Consider the following 16362-nt stretch of genomic DNA (forward strand, 5'->3'; position numbering starts at 1 on the left):
AAATGTTTTTGTCCATGTGCTTTTTATTACTTTGTGTATGTACAATACACCTTTCCAAACAGAGGCATATACACAATACTTGATTTATTTCTAAAAAAGATTGATCGAGGAACAAAAAGGTACAAAACGTATATTAAATACATTATCCAAGAAACTATGTACAATGTTGAAAATATCCTGACAAAAGCCCTAAACTGTTTTTTTTGCTTTGCATATTTAAACAAAATAGACTAAACGTCAAGTTACAATTTAGTCTTGGAACTATAGGACTCTTGATCAAGGAAGCATCACTGCAGCTTATCTGTTTTGGGGTCCAATTACCAATGAAGATATTAGTGTCACCTCAAGTATGGGGCTCCCGAGTGGCACAAGGCACTACATCTCAGTGCTAGAGTCGTCACTAGACACCCTGGTTCGAATCCAGGCTGTATCACATCCGGCCGTGATTGAGAGTCCCATAGGGCGGCGCACAATTTGGCCCAGCATCGTAAATACGAATTTATTCTTAAATAAAGGTAAAATAAAAAAGTACAATACAATAGCAACTTTATAAATTATACTCTGAGGTAATGGTACACATACCGTAATCAGTTGCATATTTTCAATTTAGCTCAAAACAATCAAATGTGTGTGTCCAGATATAAATAAAAAATTGTCACTGCGTCAGATCAGAACACCAAACTTTCTTTAAGCTGTACTTAAATAGTTTACAAAATACTGGTTGGTCCAACTTCACTAGACAGAAGTTCTGATGAGTATGATTTGTTATTGAAAACACCAAAAACTTTGCTGGATGATAGAAAATGACCCCAGACTTGCCAACTTGTGACAGTGGACCACAACATAAAACACTGAGATGAGGTAGTGCTTTGCTTTTCTATTCCATTCCTCCTTTCAAGCTCAAGACCAAATAAGCAAACCCTTAGAGATGGCAGAGTCAGATCCTCCACTGGATTGGACTTGTGTGGGGGGGGACCTCAGAGCTCCACCTGACTAAGGTCATAGGTCCCTGTTCTGAGTCTCTTTCCCATCCAGGAGTCGACCAGCTGAATCCTCCTCCAGTTTAACAGCCACAGCGTCTTAGGCACCATCATCATTGCAGGCACCTCCCCTTGAGCGAACTGTAGCTATCAGTTCAAATCTCTCCACGATTTCATCACAACAGTTTCCGATTCAATACCTCCCAGATCATGCGTCTCCTGAAGTAGGGCATGTGTTTCTGTCAATTGGAGGGAAGGGAAATATTGAGTTAGTTACTCATAGTCAAGTCATTTATTGTAGGACATTTCCTGTACTGGCAGGACTGCTCATGCTTACCGTAACACTTCCATTACACCCAGTCTCTCCAACAAGTCTCATATAGTGACCGGCCATCGCTTCACATTTGAGCAAATAAACGTCAGTCTCTTACAAGTGCCGGGTGTAAAATGATGCGTGCCCGCTTTACGCCAGTCTGCTCCAGTAGAATCTACCTCACGCTAAATTATTGATCCGTGCTTGTCAAAACGCAAGTCTGTCCATGTAACCAGTGAAAAATACTAATCAATTCATCCCGTTTGAAACAGATGCAGTGCATTCCATATGCAACCAGTGTTCTGAATATCAAACAGGGCTATTGGTGATAGAACATTAAATGAGTCAGAAAACTGAATCATAACAGGGTGACCCGGGCTTTGCACACAGACTGTATTAAACACTGGCCTCCAATACAAGCCTGTCTCCAACAGACACAGGGGCAGCTTGGCGGTTGAATCAGAAACTCCCGGGATATTTATTGAAGTTTTACAGTACTTACTTGTGTGAATGTGATTGGCTTGTCTTTGGTGACGTACTCTGCATATTTACATGTGAACATTCCACAGTCATTTCCGTTCATCTGCTGAGGAATCTCCTAATGGGAGAAATATTTTGGAGATAAATGTTAAAAGATGGCAACATCAGTCAGTGATGTGTTAACGAATGTTGAGTTGACAGAGATCCCTGTTAGATACATAACACTCACATGGCGTTTCTTGCTCTGCACAGTCCATTCTGCGGTATCCAGGTCTTTGCCCTTCTTGTCCTTGCTTTCCTGCTGCAGGTATTGCAGCAGTATCCTGCAGGCTTCGTCATTGTTCCCTCCCATTGAATCAAAGTATGTGATACTCTTCTTACGGAGATCCACTACCTGAGAAGAGAAGGATGTTAGTGTGATTCATACTACAGGGCCGAACTGAACCGCACTGTCCTGGCTCTGATATTTTGTTTTGACACCGTCCTTTCCTGAAAGGTTCCAGGCCAGCCCAGTACAGCTCGGCTCTTTAGATGGAATCAGGCATTGCTGACTGGAGGAGAGTTGCAGTATAATAGTTAGTTATAACAGGGCTGCTGTTCAGTACTCACAGAGAGGCACCAATGCACCCCCAGGTGGACAGGCACCAGTATGACGTCCATTGAGAAGATGTCCATCTTTTTGGTCCAACGGCGTACGGTAGAGTAGCCTGCACTGCGTAGCTTGGGGAAGAAGAAGGTGTTGAAGGTGTGGACCGTCGGCAGGCTGGGATCCTTACTGCGCTCCACCAGCAGGTTCATGTAGAAGTTGATCACCTGCAGAGTAAAAGGAGAGGCAACGGATGAAGAAAATACAACATAGGTAGACCACTACTGTGTACACATCCTGTCCCCAGTACACTACTGTGTACACATCCTGTCCAGTACACTACTGTGTACACATCCTGTCCAGTACACTACTGTGTACACATCCTGTCCAGTACACTACTGTGTACACATCCTGTCCAGTACACTACTGTGTACACATCCTGTCCAGTACACTACTGTGTACACATCCTGTCCAGTACACTACTGTGTACACATCCTGTCCAGTACACTACTGTGTACACATCCTGTCCAGTACACTACTGTGTACACATCCTGTCCAGTACACTACTGTGTACACATCCTGTCCAGTACACTACTGTGTACACATCCTGTCCAGTACACTACTGTGTACACATCCTGTCCAGTACACTACTGTGTACACATCCTGTCCAGTACACTACTGTGTACACTACTGTCCAGTACACTACTGTGTACACTACTGTCCAGTACACTACTGTCCAGTACACTACTGTAAATATCCTGTCCAGTACACTACTGTGTACACATCCTGTCCAGTACACTACTGTGTACACATCCTGTCCAGTACACTACTGTGTACACTACTGTCCAGTACACTACTGTGTACACTACTGTCCAGTACACTACTGTCCAGTACACTACTGTAAATATCCTGTCCAGTACACTACTGTGTACACTACTGTAAATATCCTGTCCAGTACACTACTGTGTACACTACTGTAAATATCCTGTCCAGTACACTACTGTGTACACTACTGTAAATATCCTGTCCAGTACACTACTGCAGTGGTTCTCAACTGGTTTTTCCTCGGGACCCAAATTGAACCAGGTCCTCTCAGTCACGACCCAACTCACATTTCGAAAAAGAATCACCAAAATACAATCTGGAAAACAATTTAATGCTATATTGATAGTAAATGTATAAATGATATGACAAGGGAACTTTTTCATTGTCAATAATACAATTTTGCCCATATACCTGATGAAGTATGTTAAACTCACTGGCTTGAGACCACAAAATCACCATACATAGTGCTGCTAATCTCTCTATATTGAAAATATTAAATACATCAGGAGGTTCAAATATTTTAAATGTAAGTTCATTATCATTTCTACACACTTTCTACCTGGTTTAAGTCGTTTTCATAAAAAACAAAAACAAAAATTTTTACGCAGACACTTGCGACCCACTGGTTGAGATTATAGTGTGTAGAGCAGCCAGACGAGACCGATTAATCAGGGCCGATTTCAAGTTTTCATAACAAATCGGTAATCGGCATTTTTGGAGGCCGATTACATTGCATTCCACGAGGAGACTGCGTGGCAGGCTGACTACCTGTTACGCGAGTGCAGCAAGGAGCCAATGTAAGTTGCTAGCTAGCATTAAATGTATCTTATAAAAAACAATCAATCTTCACATAATCATTAGTTAACCTAGTAATATCATCAACCATGTGTAGTTAACTAGCTTGTCCTGCGTTGCATATAATCAATGCGGTGCCTGTTAATTTTTCATCGAATCACAGCCTACTTCGCCAAAGGGGTGATGATTTAACAAAAGCGCATTCGCGAAAAAAAGCACTGTCGTTGCACCAATGTACCTAACCATAAACATCAATGCCTTTCTTAAAATCAATACACAGAAGTATATATTTTTTAACCTGGCTCGTTGCAAACTAATTTGCAGGAATTTTGCATAATTATGACATAACATTGAAGGTTGTGCAATGTAACAGGAATATTTAGACTTATGGTTGCCACCCGTTTGATAAAATACGGAAAGATTCTGTATTTCACTGACAGAATAAACGTTTTGTTTTCGAAATGATAGTTTCCGGATTTGACCATATTAATGACCAAAGGCTCGTATTTCTGTGTTTATTATATTATAATTAAGTCTATGATTTGACATTTGATAGAGCAGTCTGACTGAGCGGTGGTAGGCAGCAGCAAGCTCGTAAACATTCATTCAAACTTTACTTCGTTTGCCAGCAGCTCTTAGCAATACTTGATCACAGCGCTGTTTATGACTTCAAGCCTATCAACTCCTGAGATTAGGCTGGCAATACTAAAGTGCCTATTAGAACATCCAACAGTCAAAGGAATACGAAATACAAATGGTAGAGAGAGAAATAGTCGCCGCGTCATAATTCCTATAATAACTACAACCTAAAACTTCTTAACTGGGAATATTGAACCACCAGCTTTCATATGTTCTGAGCAAGGATCTTAAACGGTAGCTTTATTACATGGCACATATTGCACTTTTACTTTCTTCTCCAACACTGTGTTTTTACATTATTTAAACCAAATTGAGCATGTTTCATTATTTATTTGAGACTAAATAGATTTTATGTATTATATTAAGTTAAAATAAAGTGTACATTGTTTATTCAGTATTGTTGTAATTGTCATTATTACACATACATACATACATACAGTTGAAGTTGGAAGTTTATATACACTTAGGTTGGAGTCATTAAAACTCGTTTTTCAACCACTCCACAGATTTCTTGTTAACAAACTATAGTTTTGGCAAGTCGGATAGGACATCTACTTTGTGCATGACAAGTAATTTTTCCAACAATTGTTTACAAATAGATTATTTCACTTATAAAATCACTGTATCACAATTCCAGTGGGTCAGAAGTTTACATACACTAAGTTGACTGTGCCTTTAAACAGCTTGGAAAAAAGCTTCTGATAGGCGAATTGACATAATTTGAGTCAATTGGAGGTGTACCTGTGGCTGTATTTCAAGGCCTACCTTCAAACTCAGTGCCTCTGCTTGACATCATGGGAAAATCAAAAGAAATCAGCCAAGACCTCAGAAATCATTTTGTAGACCTCCACAAGTCTGGTTCATCCTTGGGCGCAATTTCCAAACACCTGAAGGTACCACGTTCATCTGTACAAACAATACTGCGCAAGCATAAACACCATGGGACCACTCAGCCATCATACCGCTCAGGAAGGAGACGAGTTCTGTTTCCTAGAGATGAACGTACTTTGGTCCAAAAAGCGCAAATCAATCCCAGAGCAACAGCAAAGGACCTTGTGAAGATGCTGGAGGAAACAGGTACAAAATTATCTATATCCACAGTAAAACAAGTCCTATATCGACATAACCTGAAATGCCGCTCAGCAAGGATGAAGCCACTGCTCCAAAACCAACATAAAAAAGCCAGACTACGGTTTGCAACTGCACATAGGGACAAAGATCGTACTTTTTGGAGAAATGTCCTCTGGTCTGATGAAACAAAAATAGAACTGTTTGGCCATAATGACCATTGTGAGGTTTGGAGGAAAAAGGGGGGGGCTTTCAAGCTGAAAAACACCATCCCAACCGTGGCAGCAGAATGTTGTGGGGTGCTTTGCTGCAGGAGGGACTGGTGCACTTCACAAAATAGATGGCATCATGAGGGAGAAATTATGTGGATATATTGAAGCAACATCAAGACATCAGTCAGGAAGTTAAAGCTTGGTCGCAAATGGGTCTTCCAAATGGACAATGACCCCCTAGCATATGTCCAAAGTTGTGGCAAAATGGCTTAAGGACAACAAAGTCAAGGTATTGGAGTGGCCATCACAAAGCCCTGACCTCAATCCCATAGAAAATTTGTGGGCAGAACTGAAAAAGCATGTGCGAGCAAGGAGGCCTACAAACCTGACTCAGTTACACCAGCTCTGTCAGGAGGAACGGGCCAAAATTCACCCAAATTATTGTGGAAGGCTTCCGAAACATTTGACCCAAGTTAATCTCTTGGGTAGGGGGCAGTATTTTCACCTCCGGATGAGGATATGCATATAATTGGTAGATTTGGATAGAAAACACTCTAAAGTTTCTAAAACTGTTAAAATAATGTCTGTGAGTATAACAGAACTGATATGGCAGGCGAAACCCCGAGGACAATCCATCCAGGGGATTTTTCCCCCCATTTGTTTCTATGGGATACCCTTATTATTAGGAACCTGGTTCGAGTTCCTATGGCTTCCACTAGATGTCAACAGTCTTTAGAAATTGTTCGATGTTTTTCTTGAGAAATTAAGAAGTAGTGCTATTCATTGTAAGTGTCACTCCAGGTGGACTCTACTGTTTTGATGCACGTCAACTGGAGCACGCTTCACGCTGTTTTTATCCGGTATTGGAAACAGTTTATTCCGTCTTCAATTTTATCGATTATTTACGTTTTAGGGTACCTGAGGTTGGATTAGGAATGTTGTTTGAAATGTTTGGACCAAGTTTACAGGTAACTTATTAGATACTTTGTAGGCATGTTGGGTGAGTTGAAACCGGTGTATTTCTGAATCAAACGCACCAAATAAATTGACATTTTGGGTATAAAGAAGGACATTATCGAACTAAAATGACCATTTGTGATGTTTCTGGGACATTTTGGAGTGCCAACAGAAGAAGATCTTCAAAGGTAAGGCATGAATTATATCGCTATTTCTGACTTTTGTGGCGCACCTGCCTGGTTGAAATATGATTTTCATGTGTTTGTATGTGGGCGATGTCCTCAGATAATCGCATGGTTTGCTTTCTCCATAAAGCCTTTTTGAAATCTGACACAGCGGCTGGATTAACAAGAAGTTAAGCTTTATTTTGATGTATAACACATATTTTCAAGAATGTTAAATATTTGAATTTGGTATTTTGAATTTCGCGCTCTGCAATTTCACCGGATGTTGGCCAGGTGGTATGCTACCATCCCACCTGCCCATAAGAAGTTAAACAATTTAACGGCAATGCTACCAAATACTAATTGAGTGTATGTAAACTTCTGACCCACTGGGGATGTGATGAAAGAAATAAAAGCTGAAATAAACCATTCTCTGCTATTATTCTGACATTTCACATTCTTAAAATCAAGTGGTGATCCTAACTGACCTAAGACAGGGAATTTTTACCAGGATTAAATGTCAGAAATTGTGAAAAACTGAGTTTAAATGTATTTGGCTAAGGTGTATGTAAACTTCCGACTTCAACTGTATGCATACATACACAAAAAACTAAAATTGGCAGATTAATCGGTATTGGCTTTTTTTAGTCCTTCAAAAATCGGTATCGGAGTTGAAAAATCAGAAATCGGTCGATCCTCTACTATAGACACCTGTCCAGTACACTATAGACACCTGTCCAGTACACTATAGACACCTGTCCAGTACACTATAGACACCTGTCCAGTACACTATAGACACCTGTCCAGTACACTATAGACACCTGTCCAGTACACTCAGTTGTCACTCACACCCACACTAAATAAAAACAACTCAGATTAGGCACAGAAAAATGAGCAGGCAGCAGCATGACAAACAGAAACAGCGTGATGAGCTCTCACCTCATCGTTGAGCCAGTTGAGGTGGCTGAGGGTCTGGAGGTCTTTGCGTGTGATGGTGAGTCTGAAGCCTTCACTCAGCACCTCGTCCTGGCTGCCTACCGTCAGCGCCCGGCCCACCTCCCCCTCCATATCCTGGATGGCACGGACACACAAACAAGACGGCCCAGCTAAAGGCTAAATGGCATATATCACTCCTCACCTCTCCACCTGATAGCTGATGTGTGGTGAGCGTTCTGGCACAGAAATGGACACTGTGGTGGATGAGGTGAGTTTTCCCCTGCTATGTAAAGAGCTTTGAGTACCAGTATCCAGGCTGTATCAATTGGCCCAGTGTCGTCCGGGTTTGAACATCATTGTAAATAAGAATTTGTTCTTAACTGACTTGCCTAGTTAAATTAAATAAAAAGTGCTATATAAATCCAATCTATTATTATTATATACATTCCTGATGCGCACAGTGATCAAATCAATTTGATTTATTTAAACTGCATTTAAAACACCTCAATGTACTTAACAATAACGCATTTTACTGGCAATGCTTTTTCTCACAATAGATAAAACTAAAAGACAGTGAATGTACCTCAGTGAGCTCGGGGAACTCTGGTTTCTCCTCTGTGGGTTTGGGTTCCTCTATGAAGGGAGCCAGAGGAACCTCCTTCTCCAGAGGGACTCTAACATGCAGCTCCACAGCCCTGTGGCCCAGCTGGCTGTCATCTGTTATACGCTGGACCACCAGACCACAGCAGAAGAGGGTTAGGTTAAGAGCTACCGCCGCAGAGGGGAATGTTTATTTCAGAGTGGTAAAAGAGCATCTCATTTCATATTTTTATGCAATGATGAATAAAGCCTAGAGGAAGAACTTATTTATGTGGACCTGCGGTATGTGTAGGACTATGTATTGAAATGACGGCTGACATCACACCAATGAGGAGGACAGAGAAAGTACCTGTCGCAGCAGCTGAGCAGCTAGGGCCTCCTGCCCCTCTATCTGCCTCCGTCTCTCCCGGGCACGGAAGTCGTACATGCTAGTCCTGGGAAACAGACACACAAATTGACTCGAGGAAAGGACTTCTGTAATGTGTAAGAAGGTTTAATTTTTATTTCTGCGTAGCATCTAGTATGCACATGGCAATATACAGCTAACTATGGATCTACCAAGAAACAAAAACAGTACCAATCATGAATGTAAGGAATCAGGGGACTTACAATTCTTTGATCCAGAGCTCAGCTTGGAAGCTGCAGAGACAAAGATAGAAAGTAACCAGGTTAGATGGGGACAACAAAGCACATAACAAAACACCCACAACAGAACCAAAAACAACCTATTCAAAATGCTTACCTTGAACTGTTCGGCTTTTTGCCCTTCTGCTCTTTCACAATGATTACGGAGTCCCCATCATGAGCTGTACAGAAGAAGACAAGAGGTGACCACAACTGCATGATGGTGAGGAGAGACAAACAGGTAGGCTTTAATGGAAACATGACGCATAACACTAATTGGTTCTACAGCATCCAACCATCAATTCAATAAACGTTATTCATTCCCTACGAGCAATTGAAAGGAATGAATTAAGTTTATATCAATTGAATTGAATCACCTTGGAGGCATTGAAAAATTATTGTCTCATGCATTACCTGATGATTGTGAGTCCTGAGAAGAGGTGTCCAGTATGGTAACTGGGGAAGGGGCAGATTGTACTGGCTCTGGTCCCCTGGGGCTGAGGTCTGAGTCAGAGGCCCATGGCTGGTTCCCTGCCCCACTGGAAGAGCCCTCCCCTGGGCTGAGGACGTTGCTGTACCCCTGGCTGGACTCTGGACGGGGGCTTGGGGGTCCACTGGGGCCTCGTGAGGCATCTCCTGACCCGGCAGGGGACGAACACTGGAGCAGACGTCTGTTGGTATTCAGGAAGCTGGTGCTGAGAGTGAGTGAGTGAGGGCGAGAGACGGACGCAGGTCAGAACTAAGGGAAAGGGGAGGAGAATACTAGAATGGAGCACCAGTACACAAAAATGTATGGACTAAATGTAGGATTATAAACCCCAAGGAGAAGTAGAAAACATGTGCACTTGCATCAACTTGCCAGTACATGTCATTGAGCATGACTAAAGAAACTCAAACAGGAAATAACCATGCTAAGGTCTATTCAACGCTGGTCTGACCAATCGGAATCCATGCTTCAAGATTGTTTTGATCACGCGGACTGGGATACGTTCCGGGTAGCCTTGGATAATAACATTGATGTATACACGGACACGGTGACAGAGTTCATCAGGAAGTTGATCCCACTGGGACTATTAAAACCTGCCCAAACCAGAAACAGTCGATAGATGGCAGCATTCGCGCAAAACTGGAAGCTCGAACCACCTCATTTAACCTTGGCAAGTTGACTGGGAATATGGTTGAATACAAACAATGGCAAACAAAGAGGCAAAACTTCAGTACAGAGACAAAGTGGAGTCGCAATTCAACAGTTCAGTCACAAGACATGTGGCAGGGTCTATAGACAATCACAGACTACAAAGGGAAAACCAGCCATGTCACGGACACCAATGTCTTGCTCCCAGACAAGCTAAACACCTTCCTCACCCACTTTGAGCATAACACAACACCATTGACGCGGCCCGGAGAACAAGAGCCCCAGAGGACTGTGGACGCTTGTTCTCCGTGGCTGACGTGAGTAAGACAGTTAAGCGTTTTAACCCTCGCAAGGTTGCCGGCCCAGACGGTATTGCTAGCCGCGTCCTCAGAGCATGCGCAGACCAGCAGGCTGGTGTGTTTACGGACCTATTCAATCTCTCCCTATACCAGTCTGCTGTCCCCACTTGCTTCAAGATGTCCACCATTGTTCCTGTACCCAAGAAAGCCAATATAACTGAACTAACTGACTATCGCCCCATAGCACTCACTTCTGTCATCATGAAGTGCTTTGAGAGGCTAGTTAAGGATCAAATCACCTTTACCCTACCTTACACCCTAGACCCACTTAAAATTTGCTTACCGCCCCAATATATCCACAAGACTATGCAATCGCCATCACACTGCCCTATCCCATCTGGACAAGAGGAATACCTATGTAAGAATGCTGTTCATTCACTACAGCTCAGCCTTCAACACCATAGTACCCTTCAAGCTCATCATCAAGCTCGGGGCCCTGGGTCTGAACCCCGCCCTGTGCAACTGGGTCCTGGACTTCTTGACAGGTCCCCCCCCAGGTGTTAAAGGTAGGAAACAACATCTCCACTTCGCTGATCCTCAACACTGGGGCCCCACAAGGGTGCATACTCAGCCCCCTCCTGTACTCCCTGTTCACCCACGACTGCGTGGCCACACACACCCCAACTCAAATCATCAAGTTTGCAGACAACCATAGCAGGCCATAGCAGGGTGCGTTCTCAGCCCTCTCCTGTACTCCCTGTTTACCCATGACTGCATGGCCATGCACGCCTCCAACTCAATCATCAAGTTTGCAGACGACACTACAGTGTAGAGGTCAACCGATTAATCGGAATGGCCGATTTCAAGTTTTCATAACAATCGGAAATCGGTATTTGTTTTACACCTTTATTTAATCTTTATTTAACTAGGCAAGTCAGTTAAGAACACATTCTTATTTTCAATTGCGGCCTAGGAACGTTCTGCCTCAGATTTTTAACCTTGTCAGCTCGGGAGATCCAATCTTGCAGTTAACTAGTCCAATGCTCTAACACCTGATTACATTGCACTCCACGAGGAGCCTGCCTGTTAGCGAATGCAGTAAGCTAAGGTAAGTTGCTAGCTAGCATTAAACTTATCTTATAAAAAACAATCAATCAATGACTGTCATTGCTCCAATGTGTACTTAACCATAAACATCAATGCCTTTCTTAAAATCAATACACAAGTATATATTTTTAAACCTGCATATTTAGCTAAAAGAAATCCAGGTTAGCAGACAATATTAACCAGGTGAAATTGTGTCATTTCTCTTGCGTTCATTGCATGCAGAGTCAGAGTATATGCAACAGTTTGGGCCGCCTGGCTCTTTGCGAACTAATTTGCCAGAACTTTACGTAATTATGACAACATTGAAGGTTGTGCAATGTAACAGGAATATTTAGACTCATGGATGCCACCCGTTAGATAAAATACGGAACGGAATAAACGTTTTGTTTTCGAGGTGATAGTTTCCGGATTAGTCAAAGGTATATGGTTTAGAGAGAAATAGTCAACGCGTTATAATTCCTGTAATAACTTGCGGCTGAATTTGAAAGGGGTTCCTTCGTTATTTTACCGTTCATGTCTTCCATAGAGAATGTCTTGATCTACTTCAAATAAGGTCTGTGTTTCGTGCAGGCTTAAACCGCCTCGACGTTTTGATACCGTGTATATCTCACTAGGATAAGGTAACGTTTGTCAACATATTTTCATAAATCCACTCTACAATTTTTTTTATCTTCGCTTATATTTAGCCAATATTGATCAGAGTTACCTTGTCCTATGGATATCTACACAGTTATAAAATTGGCACGGTGATGTAAGCCTACACGAAACACAGACCTCATTTTAAGTGAATCTAAAAATATCCTATGGAATAAATGAAGGAACCGCTTTTCAGATTTTGCTAAAAGGTGTCATGGGAATTATGACTCGCACTTTCGTTGTCAATTCTTACCATGCCCATTATTAAAATAGGATTTCCTGCATATAGAAATTAAAGTTTTTGTTTTCAACATTCATCACAGGTAACTTAAACTCTATTTTTATTCAAACAGTTGAGAGTATTTGTCTCCTAAGCAGACTCTTCAGTATCATTGTCACTTCAGAGCCGTGTGTGTATTTATGTATTATATTAAGTTAAAATAAAAGTGTTCATTGTTCATTCAGTATTGTTGCAATTGTCATTATTTAAAAAATGTGTGTGTGTGTATGATATATATATATTTAACTTTTTTTTTTATTATAAAAATCGGCCGATTAATCGGTATCGGGGTTTTTGTCCTCCAATAATCGGTATCGGCATTGAAAAATCATAATCGGCCGACCTCTACTACAGTGGTAGGCTTGATTACCAACAACGACGAGACGGCCTACAGGGAGGAGGTGAGGGCCCTTGGAGTGTGGTGTCAGGAAAATAATCTCACACTCAGCGTCAACTAAACAAAGGACATGATAGTGAACTTCAGGAAAGAGCAGCGGGAGCACCCCCCTATCCACATCGACAGGACAGTAGTGGAGAAGGTGGAAAGTTAAGTTCCTCGGCGTACACATCACAGACAAACTGAAATGGTCCACCCACACAGACAGCATGGTGAAGAAGGCGCAACAGCACCTCTTCAACCTCAGGAGGCTGAAGAAATTTAGCTCGTCACCAAAAACACTCAAACTTTTACAGATGCACAATCAAGAGCATCCTGTTGGGCTGTATCACCGCCTGGTACGGCAACTGCTCTGCCCACAACCGTAATGGCTCTCCAGTTGGGCCAATGCATTACCGGGGGCAAACTACCTGCCCTCCAGGACACCTACACCACCCGATGTCACAGAAAGGCCAAAAAGATCATCAAGGACAACAACCACCGGAGCCACTGTCTGTTCACATCGCTACCATCCAGAAGGTGAGGTCAGTACAGGTGTATCCTTCCGTCATCCAGCTGGCTTAGTACGGAGCGTCACCCCTTCTCTATTGGCGCTGTGATTTTGTCACCTGTCAATCTGGAGATGTCGTTATAGTAACAATCCTATTATACATAGCAGTCCGAATCTGTAAGCAAATTAAAGTCCACTTTGATCTTAGACCAATATCATTCATGCTCCCTGTTGCGAGGAATCCCTCCTTTGCCACCGCTAACCTTGATAACACCTTTGAGCGACGGGGAGAGCTAGGGATGAATACCATAGAGGAACTATATATAGAAGGGACCTTTGCCTCCTTTCAGTTGCTGAAGGAAACTTAGAATCTTACCAGAAGTAACTTATTCAGATACCTACAAATTAGAGACTATGTTAGAAAACACCTCCCAACATTTGGGAATGCTAAACCTTCCATGTTTGACGGACGCATAAAAATATGCCCCACCTCAGACAAACTGACATCTCGTCTATATCACGCTCTTCAATCTGTTAGCACACCTTCTACAGATGCCATTAAGGCAAAATGGGAGGAAGAACAAGGGACTTACATTTCTGTGGCAGACTGGGAAGATAGCTTGGAGTATATCCACACCTGTTCCATTAACTCCAGACATCGTCTCATACAATTCAAGCTATTACACAGATTACACTATTACAAAACTGCATAGGATATTTCCTGATACATCCCCTATGTGTGATACATGTCAGGCTGCGCAGGGTACACTACTCCACTGCTTTGCCCAATGCTCAAGCTTGTATGGTTATTGGTGTGGAATTTTTAGGATCCTCTCTGAAGTTCTGGAGACTTCAATTGACCCAGACCCGCTTCTGATAATCCTCGTAGTGTCTGATTCCCTAAACGGAATAACCAACCCCCAAAAACAACTCATTTCTTACAGTCTCATTTCGGCAATTTTTTTAAAATCTTGACCTCTACCAAATTATGACTCAGCTAATTGGCAAACACTGTACACTTAGAAAGAATTAGATATATTCTGAACAATAAATGATCAACATTTGATCAAATCTGGCAGCCTTTCCTCTCTTACTTGGACCAGTCAGCGCTGTGAATTTGTACATTATAACGCACTCTCAATTGTAATATTTTAATCTACCTTTGGGCAGCATGTGCTTGCCCCGGCACCCGAGCAGTTGGGGGGGGGGTGACATCTAGCCTCTTTCTTTCTACCTGTCCTTGTTCTGTATGTCTTGTATTATTTGTTTTGTACCCAGGACTCTGGGTCTTGTTGTTTCTGTCCACTCTTTCATGTTGAGATAAGAATTGCATACTTGTCTTTTATACCTATACACCATTCTTGTGTGTGTTCAATAACAAAATATTTGAACAAAGTACAGGTGCATCAAAGCTGGGACTGAGAGACTGAAAAACAGCATCTATCTCAAGGCCTCAGATTGTTAAATAGCCATCACTAGCTGGCTACCACCCAGTTACTCAACCCTGCACCTTAGAGGCTGGTGCCACATATACATGGAATCACTGGCCACTTTAATAATGCTTTACTCATCACATACTGCTTTACTCATCTCATATGTATATACTGTATTCTATTTCTACTGTATTTTAGAATATGCCACTTCGACATTGCTCGTCCAAATATTTATACATTTATTAATTATATTATTTTACTTTTAGATTTGTATATCGTTGTGAGTTGTTAGATATTACTGCACCGTTGGAGCTAGGAACACAAGCATTTCACTACACCCACAACATCTGTTAAAAAATTGTATAGGTGACCAATAAACATTGGATTTGAATTGTCTGTGTAGACTGGGGAAGTGAGAGGACTGTAGTATTGGCTTTGTGGTTGTTGTACTCACAAGTCTCTGTGTGAGCGCGGAAAGCCATGGGAGCTGCCGTTGTGACACGAGGAGGACTGTCCACCTGAGACCATGGCCAGTAGCTGTCTGTACACCTCCTTCTCCTCCTCACGGACAGACTGGAGACACCCAGAGGACCCAACACTATATTATAAATGAGGCTTTTATATGGAAAAGATGCAACATTACATCTTAACCAAACTTCCCTCTGGGGGAAAGTTATTATATTGTATCTATCCAGGTTTATCTTGGCTGACAAAGCAGAATAATAGTAATATAACAAAGTTCATCCAAAACAGCCCAATATCAAAAGTTCAGCAAACGGTGCAGCGAGTGGGATCCATAAAAATACTGGTAGGTGGTAACTGACCTCTTGTGCAGTGCAGCGAGCCCTTGCTCTGAGGAGGCGGTAAGAGGAGCTGCCGTGTGAAGGACTCTGCACCACGCGGATAGGGAAGGTCTTCTCATTCATGCTGGTGATCGAGCTACTTCCTGTACCTAACCCTGCTGAGGTAAACCGCCTGCGGACAGACGGAGATACAGAGAATTAAATTAGATTATTGTGAATGGAGCACTATCACACACAGAAAAAAAAGCACTTTTTGAAAATCAAACACTTTCACAACCTTGAAATGGTACGGTTCAAAATCAATCTAATTTGAGGTTTTCAAGCACCTGTACAATGCTTGATTAATTAATAGCAGAATTACTTTTTTCATCAGTGAGAAATGAAGGCCTATATCTATTGACAATATGAGCCTACCTATTTGATGTAGGTGTTCTGAAGTGGGTCCTTCCCAGGTGGGGAGAGGGACATGGCTTAGAGGTGCTGCTGGAGGAAGGAGGCTGACTGACAGAGTGCCCATTTGTTTTGGGTGCTTCACGATGTGTAATAGCCATGCAAACTTGCCGTCTGCAGACCGTCGATCCCATCATCGACTTCTCAATTCTA

General features: G+C 42.2%; 1 protein-coding gene across 1 annotated transcript; it reads right to left on the bottom strand.

Annotated features, from left to right (window-relative positions):
- Window positions 1–11: 11 nt before the first annotated feature.
- LOC120059120 (sentrin-specific protease 1-like) lies at window positions 12–16362 on the bottom strand. Its single transcript, XM_039007932.1, has 13 exons — window positions 16174–16362; window positions 15781–15931; window positions 15411–15529; window positions 9594–9874; window positions 9298–9361; window positions 9165–9194; window positions 8905–8989; window positions 8539–8682; window positions 7959–8090; window positions 2383–2586; window positions 2003–2167; window positions 1796–1891; window positions 12–1219 (listed from the first exon to the last, which is right to left on the bottom strand). Exons 1-13 carry the CDS (start codon window positions 16344–16346, stop codon window positions 1157–1159), a joined length of 1707 nt encoding a protein of 568 aa, XP_038863860.1. The 5' UTR covers window positions 16347–16362; the 3' UTR covers window positions 12–1156.

Source organism: Salvelinus namaycush, chromosome 14 (genome assembly GCF_016432855.1).
Source record: "Salvelinus namaycush isolate Seneca chromosome 14, SaNama_1.0, whole genome shotgun sequence".
Lineage (NCBI taxonomy): Eukaryota > Metazoa > Chordata > Actinopteri > Salmoniformes > Salmonidae > Salvelinus > Salvelinus namaycush.